The 9525-nt window shown below is 35.2% G+C and overlaps 1 protein-coding gene across 1 annotated transcript; it reads right to left on the bottom strand.

Moving 5' to 3' along the window:
- Positions 1–3445: 3445 nt before the first annotated feature.
- Positions 3446–8447, bottom strand: LOC122603957 (E3 ubiquitin-protein ligase WAV3). The gene is made up of 2 exons (XM_043776825.1): positions 7848–8447; positions 3446–6304 (listed from the first exon to the last, which is right to left on the bottom strand). The coding sequence occupies exons 1-2, from the start codon at positions 8046–8048 to the stop codon at positions 4367–4369; spliced, it is 2139 nt and encodes a 712-aa protein (XP_043632760.1). The 5' UTR covers positions 8049–8447; the 3' UTR covers positions 3446–4366.
- Between the last annotated feature and the right edge of the window lie 1078 nt (positions 8448–9525).

Here is a 9525-nt window from a genome sequence, read left to right as displayed (position 1 = left end):
AATAGAACATTTCCCCTCAATTTTCTTATCACTTCGTATGTCATATACTCAAGTTACAAGAGGCAAAATGGGTGGGTTGGGCAATGGGTTCAGATAAATCTTACAGAGTACAGTATAAATTATTGTCCCATTGGTCAAAATGTGTTGCTCTGACCATAATCACTGTTTGTACAAAAGTCAGACATGTTTAGAATTAGAAAGTTACTAAAATATGGTTACAAGAACTATTATTATTTATCGAATTTTTTGGCTGAAGTTAAGAGATTATATGCATTTAAACTAAATTTATTGAGGGAATTTTGAACTGTTTTGATCCATGTCTTCTAATTATTCCACCTATCTGACCCACTAAAGATCAAACATCACATGAGAATTGACCCATTTATAAGTATATGGGTCAAAAATAATGGACTATGTGGCAACATCAATTTTACTTGTTAATATTTAACCATTACTGCATGAACATCGTCAAAGTGTATGAAAAAAACTTGGTGTGGTTGAAAGAACCCGATACTGTAAAGGTGGCTCTACTGTCTTTTTTGTTTCGGTAGTTACTTTCTCATATTACAGTGTACGTTGTTTCACATTAGATAGATTTCGACCCATATTTTGGTCTATATGACACCAATTTTATAAAATTCTCAAAATAGGAATTTTCTTACTTCCTAAAGGTGTATCTACTTCTATATAAGCTAATTAGCAGATTGAAAGTAGCAATCTTTAGGTAATAAACAACAACAGTTTAGACAAAATTCGGCTTATAGACGTGACATATAAATTGTGCTCTCTGCATAGACACACGGGTCGAAAGACTAGTGTAAAAAAAAAATGGTAAATTGATAGGAACCCCTTAGTCCCATGTGCCAAAGGCACCCGCATAACCCCCGTATTAGGATATATATATTAAAAACAAAAAACAAAAACGAAATAACGCATTAATTCATAAAACAAACCTCAAGTACATGATTCTATGTGTTTTGTCAACCACAAATTCCCCAAATGTCTCGAGTGTACCAAATCTTGAGTGACTAAATTTGTCAAACAGTTCTCTTTTGTTGAAGGTGCCCCCATCTGTTTTCCTTCACAGAAGGATTAATCACTAAGATTTAGCTTCATATTCTCGAGTATACTAAATCTTGAGTCTCAAAAGCTTTCTAGAAATTTCCATGGAGATCGACAAGGAGGCTATTGGTGTTAGTCTGTTAGATATATTTTGTGTGAGGGGATAAGGAGCCAGCCAGCATCAATCAGACATTAGACTGGCCTTATTACCTTAAATCTGAGAAAAGATGGGTTTTAAAGTGTTTGTATATGAAATTCATATACTAAGTTTTTTGAGAGTCCTCAATCATAACGGGAATAATACTGAAGAACCTGACTTCTCCATGGATCTTCATAATGCATGGCCCTCCTTGGAAGAGTTGGATCTAACTTCAAACCTCATGAACTCGTTCCCTAAAAGTGTATCTCATCTCTCCCATCTTAAATACATTATCCTGAACGACTGCAACAACCTCAAGAAACTGCCTGCTGGACTCCCATCACTTATTCAAGTTCTGAAAGAAGACGTATCAAGTCTCATTCGAGTTATGTTTCGAATTACTGAAGGAGACTGAGAGTCGGAAATGCATTACTAAATTGTTGATGAAATATTTGGACCATGTATCTTCCTCATCTCAATTGATCTCTTATATTAACAGAGCAGTAAGCATATGTTTTATGGTACATCCAAAACTAATTAATGATTACAGAAATGTGCTTCTGCGAATCATCGATTAAGTATTACAGTTCCTGGAACAGAGATCCCCCAACTGGTTCAGCAATCAGTTATTTGGTACACAATGAGTCAATGAATGTATCTCAAGACCAGATCAATAACCACAGGCGGAACCACATACAACCTAGGGGTAGCCGGGGCTACGGGTAAATTCATGTAGTACAAATTTTTCAAAAAATGATGTATTTTTTATTGGTGCTATGAGTCAAATAAATATGGGATATCGGTCAATGTGACCAACTTTAAACTTTTGAAACATTTTTCAATCAATAAAACTTATAAAAACGTATCTGTACAACTAAATGATAAATAGAAACTACTAAAAGTGCAAAAAAAAAAACTTCAAAATCATTATAAATAGCCAAAAATCATTAAAAAAACGCTAAAAATCGTAACAACTTAATCGTTATCATTGTTATCGTTACTTTATGCCGATACAAGACTAGTGGAAAAAAATTTGTGCTACCGGTCACTTTTGGTTCTTGTTCCGCCACTGACAATAACATGATAGGGTTGTCCATATGCTGTGTATTTTGTCCATCTATTGACAATGGAAGTTCAAAACTTAATTTCTATCAAATTTAGGCCTTCAAATGAAGAAAAATTAACTGATTTGCCAGCATGTCATAGTAAATGGTTAAACCATGTGTGACTTGAATACTTGTCAACTGATTCCTTAACTCATGTTCTATAGATTTATCGTTTGATGGGGATATTTATTATCAACAACAACAACCGTACCAAGGTCAGGAGATTGCTTCCATAAGGACCTCCTGCCAAAATTTATTATCAAGTGTATGTTGGAATGTTGGTGCAAATTGTTATGACTTTTATGGGGTCACATTTGGGGCACGCGATATCTTAGTTTTTGACATATAAACTAAGCGGGAAAACTTGTTAGCTTCCAACAATTCCAGATTTTACTCAATGAGTCTATAAATACCCAATCTGTTATTCATTTCAATTTAGATATTGGGTTTTATGTTGTAACAACTTCTTTCATCTTGTAAGTTGTAACTGTCAAGTTCGCCATTGTATCATATAGTTGATTTCATTGTTCAATAAAATTGAGTGCTTTGATCAATAAAAGTCTCATATCTTCTTCAATTACTTGTTAATTCTGGAAGATCATATCACAAATTCATCTTCAAAGCGCAACATATTTATATTGCGTATACTTGTGTATGTGTATAACTTTATTCAGAGTTTGTGTTTAGCATAAATTTCAAAAGAATAAGATATGCTTCTAAAATATCAAATACAAACCTAAAAGAAACAACAGTGAATCACACCCTCTTTCCATAGCTTAAACATTATGAACTTAACAAGATCAAACACTTGAATAACATGTGAACACCCTGGTTATTGTCGCGTACATACAAGTAAAAATCTCACATGCTTCGAGTAATCCGATTAGAAAAAAACTTATAGAATTACCCATCCAACTGTAAAACTAATGTTTAATATGTCTTCATACAAGTAAAATGTAAGGTACCAATATGCAAATCATAGTGTAAAAACCACAAATAACTATGCTATGCACCATCAAAAGATGGCCATGATTATGATGGTACACCAATTGTGGCATGGATGGGCCACCCATGTGTGACCAAAGGTGAACCAACTTACCTCCCTTTTTTCATCATCCACCTCATCCTCATCTTCAAATCAATCAAAACTCACTTTCCATTGTTCATGCAACAAGGGTTTAAACCCCTTCAAAACATTACAACACTCATATCCAATGCATTACAAGTTGTACCTTACAATGGAAAAACACCAAAGCCTCCATCATCCCTTTTTGGCTTACAAATATGTAAAATTGGTCATCTACTAACAATTGCATCTTGTATGTGCATTAAAAGTAGCACCTTATAACTTTTGTATTAAAAGCTGTACCTCACTTGTAATAAAGCTTCAACCTTTAAGACCCACCTTGCATATTTTACAAAGGAAAGGAAGACTTGTACATTGACTTGTACGTGATATGTATTATTAAAAGGTACACCTACCTTACACCTTACTATGTGAAAACGGTCAACTTCATGGGCAACTTTTCTTTTTCTTCCAAATAACAACTAAACCACCCAAATCCTAGTGTTCACAAAGAGAGAATCCATACAACAACGGTATACCCAATCCCATTAGGCAGGTTATGGAAGAGGACATATACGAAATCACCAACCACATCAAAGTAAAAATAAAATGAAACACAAAAAATTTTGTGAAAGAATCACATTTATAGGACAATAGATGTCTTAAATCTTATGTCATATCATAATGGAACCAAACCATTCACCCCCAATTATCCCCCCCGCAATTACAACCTTATACCCCCACAAAAGAAAAAAGGAAAGAAAAAAATAACCATTTCTCCTTATGTACATCACCCCCAAAAAATTACACAAGGAAGAACATTTGAACCACAAAAACAAAATCAAGAAACCTAAACCCCCCTTATCTTTCCCCCTTTCACCATTTATACCCCTTTGCCCAATCTAAACACCTTTATTGCTTTACACATCTAAAGCACGAAAGTATCGACACCCAAAATCGTGCTTCCTAACCCCCAAAAACGAAATGTTAGCCCTACCTTGGTTTTGGTGATGCAAATGACCATATAGGACGAACCAATCTTTGTGCCGAAGGGCTGCCCAAAAGAGAAGCTTGAGATCGAGTCACCATCTCAACCATTGACGGGGTTTGGTAGGATTGAACCAGGCTTGAACGGTCAGTTGAGTCTCCACGCATCGTCGCTCGTTGCCATGAGTGTGAGCTTAGCCCTGATAATATGTAAGCCCTTCCTGATGCTTCATACATGTGTCTACTAGCCATCCTCTCTTGCATCTCCTTGAGTTCGGCATCCAGTGCAACACAGAGACGGTCGCCTGACTTAGCCGAGACCGTCTCAGAGAGAATCCGCCTGCAGTTCTCGAGGGTATCAATGGCTTGTGCCATATCACCTTCTTCCGCTGCAGTTCTAGCTTTTAGCATGGCTTCTGCTGCTTGTAACCTATTTTTTTGTCTATCGACTTCAATGGACACAGCAACTTCATTGCCAAGATTTTCTGGTCTTCTGATCCCCACATCCACAGTCTCTAAGTTGACAGTTTCTTTGGTGAATGGATCAATGTAATGACATCTCACCTTTAACAAACAAGTCTCATTCGAAGTCAACTCTGTTGGGATGTTGACTGAAACAAGAAAATCCCTCTCTTCATCGGCATACAAATCTCCCACGTCAATGCAACCAGATTTCCCATCCGCCATCAAGTGATTCTTGTAGCTACCAGCCTTTAAAGATCGGACAATAACATCAGGGTTCACACTCTTGAGGATCACTCTAGCATCTTTAACCACAACACTCAAAAGTCCGCCTATACATTGTGCAAATGCATCTTGAATCACACCTTCAGTCTCAATAAATGAAAATGTTCCACCCGAAATCTCAGAAATAGAGTGCATTGAAGAAGCATCATGGTCCGTCCCGAACCCAAATGCATGGACCGGTATTTTGATTCCGGAGTTTCCCTCACCGCCATGAATAGACTTGGGAAGAAGTAATTCATAATTTGTTGACTGATCTTTCTGTCCGCCACACTTTGAACTACCATTCACAGTATAAGTGTCTTGTCCATCTGATAATAAAATGATACTCCCAACAGGGTTGTTCTCCCTTCGGTCTTCCATCACCTTTGCACCTTTTCTCAAACCTTCAGCAATATTGGTGCCACCATTTGCCACCAAAGAATTGACAGCCTGTAGCGCTTGTTGCTTTCCTGTATCTGACATTTTCCTAAGGGGAAAGAGGCGGCGAGCATTGGAGGAGAAGGCAATCACAGCCAGCCTATCAGCAGGTCCAAGATTCTGTATCACAAAACCCATGGCCCGCTTCAAAAGAGCTAGCTTCGTACCTGCCATGCTACCACTTGTATCAAGAACGGTGACGAGATCGACAGGAGCACGTGGGGTCTGGCTAACTTGGTTAAAAGTGGGACCTTGGTGTGTGCTAGATTTAATCCCAGCAATGGAAGACGGAGCTTTGAGGTGGATCAAGACCGTAAAATCATTTGCAGCACTTGATCGTGGAACTGCTGGAACTTCAGTGTATGTTTTGACTAATACCCTTTTCAAACAAGAATTTTCTGAAGAAGGTTTATTTGAAATTTTGGTGTCCAATGGTTCGTCATCATTAAAAACGGACGGTTCCGGACCTGGAAAAATCGGGGAGGCAGCATGGCGAGGGCTGTTTGGACGAGGTGGTATTGGGCGGAGTAAAGTCATCACCGAATGGTCTTGCGTCCAATTTACAGGATTTATTCTTGTTCTTCCTAATGGAGGGCCCGAGCCAGCAGAGCCCTGTAACGGAACTTCTTTCCATTTTGCTCTGCAAACCGGGCAGATTTGATTACCATGTTTCACATTTGAAGCTATACAATGGAAATGGAATGAATGTGAACATTCTGCTGTAAAAATAGCTTGGCCTTCCCCGCGTTTCATTGAAGCTAAGCATATCGTGCACGTTTTCTGAAAGAACAAAAAAGGCATGTCTGTTGATTAGCAAATGTAACCATTTATTCAATAATGGTATTCTTGAACCAAGGGGTTATGATAATCACATGAGTTACAGAAAGCTGATAAATTAGAACTTTAACCAACAAAAAAGTATTACACTTTTAACTTCTAAAAGTCCAAGCCTCCAAGCCATGTACTTGTTAATTTACAACAATTCATATTATTATTTCATTAATAAAAGATGTACTCTCTTTGTTTACAATGTTGCCTTAGGATGAACTAATGCAGCTACCAAAGTACCAATTCATCCCAAAGTTAAACAACTTCCTAATTTTGAAGTAGAAAAGCATTTAGTTTGACATTTAAAAGTCAAACAAGATGCATTTACACAAAAAGAAAAAAAGATGAAGCAAAACAAGATGAATTTGGTAGCTAAAAGACAATATGTAAGACAACAATTTTGAAAACAAACAAGAACTACAATCTTAGACCAAGAAAACTAAAAAAAGAAGTTCATCATAGGGGTTAAGACAAATGTTTGGTTGTTTTTTGGATTATCTATATGTCCTTTTTCCTAATACATTTATTTGATTAGGAAGCAAACAGCCCCCAGTAATCCATAGTCAACAAATGAGGCCACCAACATCTCTAAATCTTTACTTTTTCCTAAAGTGAGATCATACTATCAAATAGGGAAAAGGAAATGCAAAGCATAAATAGTTGCTAAATTAGTAAATTCATTAAGCGAGGGTCACAAAAACGATTGTTATCTATTCCGCATATCCCAAGTTTTCCCCGACCAATGCGCTCTTAAATATATTATCAAAAACATTTTCCTCTTCAACTTGAAGAACAATCAAAATGCACTTTTTTAATCAAATTTGACATTTTACATATATACATATATAACAATATTCAAAGCTTCAAGAGTCCAATTAAGCAAGAAACAATCAAGTTCCATCATTATTTTTATATTAGTGGATCATTTTAAAAAGTGAATTTAATTGTGGGTCCAGCTTGAGAATGATCACAATAGTTAGACCCTTGACCTTCAAACTTACAAAAGAAAGACTTCCATCGTATGCAGCCAAATGACTAATAGATATGGTGGTCTTCTTATATGTTTTTGTTCAATTTATTAAAATATTTAGTAGAAAATCTATAGATTACATAATCTTTCTCTCACACACACAAAAGATTAAACATGCAATTTTTTCTTGGAAAATAATAACAGAAATTCAAGAAAAAAAATGAAGTATACAATACAATTATTTTCTATAAAGCTTTATTTAATTATAAATGGTATATTTAACTTTTTAGTTATTCATTTCACCTTTTTATTTCTTGACATTGGGTATCTTTGGGAAGCTAATTTGACTTAATATTATTCTGTGCTTTTATAGGCAAATAAAACACACAACAAAACAAAAAATTAAAAATAAAAAAAAAAAAAAGTCACCAAAAAAGATAAACAAAAAAACAGAATAATAAACAAATCCAAGATTCCATAGTCAAATTCACAGCTTAAAAAGATAAAATAAAAATATATATAAACCTTAGAAGATCTGTTGAAGCTTTTAGACAAACGTAAACTTGGAGAAGCCGGACGAGTAACCGGCGCCGGAGACAACAAAGCGGCATCGGAATACCCACCGGAATACGGCGGCGGCGGTGAGTCATCTGTTTCAGATGTAGGTACGTAAACACAAAGATTAGAAACTAAAGCCATTTTCACTTTCTTCCATTTACTCCCCATTAAAAATACCCAGAAAAAAAATAGACCAGATCTTGAAGTGGGTATTGTGCAAGATTGAATCTTTTGGTGAATGAGAAGTGGGTTTTGATTTTCAAGATTAATTGATGAGAGTAGATGTGGGTTTGGCACAAAAATCGATGAGGGTTTTTAGAGAGAGAGAGAGAGAGAAAGAAAAACAAGAAATGAGAGTGGAAATGAAGGGTAGGTGTAAGAAGTAGATTCAGGGTTTAGTGTTGTGGGTGGCGGCCATTAATTGTTGTTGGATTGAATTGATTTGATGTCCATGGGAGAGAGATAAAGAGAAGCTAGTGTTGTTGTTGTCTTTCCTTTTCTGGTTAACTGAGCTAGTACAGTGAGTAGATGAAGAAGTGTGTTGACCTTTTTGATGGGCTGATTTGTGTTTTGTGAGGAGAGTTTAGTGAGTGGTGTAGTTGGTCATTTTTATACTACCTAAAAAAAGTCTTAACCATGGAACATGACAAAGAGATCCCTTCACAGTTTACTAAATACGAGTACAATTTTAAGGTTATTGTAAATAATTTTCCAAACGATATATTTAGGGGAATGATAAATTTACAACAATTTTTTGTCATCTACAATAAACGTACATATTATACTACACAGTATACAATTGTATAAAGCGTACATTGTTGTAAATAGCAAAAACTTGTTGTAGATTTATCACTCCCCATATATTTAGGCTCGAGTCCTCGACAATATTGTTATTTTATATATCTAACTTCAAACTCTATAAGAAATTAACTATAAGTAAATTGTTTCCGGTTGCTCAATCATTTGATAAGCAAAGTCATTCTTTGATAAATGATCACTATGAGTCAAACTCAATAAAATTTGATCAATCCTTTTTTCTATCGTTAAGGTGGAGAACTGAACCAAGAATTCTCTTTTTTCATCATCAATCAAATCACTGTTCGCAACCCAAAATTCTATTACCCAGTATTTCAAGATGGTTGATACGATTATTTTAACTTAGTAAGAAAACATTATTCATAAGCCTATCTACAATTGCGTTTTTGAAAATGATCCTTTATTATTATTTAGATATCTAAACTCGTTCGAACATATTTATGTAACGAAGTCTTTAGGTGAGACTCTTTTACACAATGACATATGTTTGTCTCGGTCTATTAGCCTATATCTTTAGATATTATTGGTATGTGTCTTGTAATTTTTTTTAATACATCATGTCGTTAGAAATATGTAGTTTTCCTTAGTTGAATTTAATAATAAATGTAAAATATCACAATTATGTCTCTCTTTTCTTTTATTGTTCTCATTTTTTTCCTTTTAACTTTTTTTTTTATTGTTATATTTTGGGTTGACTATAAATCTAATGGCTGTTAAAGTGAATTAAAATTTGGCATAGTTATTAGGTAAAAGAAAAGTTAGGAATAATGTAGAGATGTCAAAGTCAACTAATGTTCCAACTTTCATTCGAGTAATTGGGTAAGGCAAT

This window comes from Erigeron canadensis, chromosome 6, assembly GCF_010389155.1.
Source record: "Erigeron canadensis isolate Cc75 chromosome 6, C_canadensis_v1, whole genome shotgun sequence".
Taxonomy (NCBI): domain Eukaryota; kingdom Viridiplantae; phylum Streptophyta; class Magnoliopsida; order Asterales; family Asteraceae; genus Erigeron; species Erigeron canadensis.
This window is presented reverse-complemented; position numbering and strand designations above follow the sequence as displayed.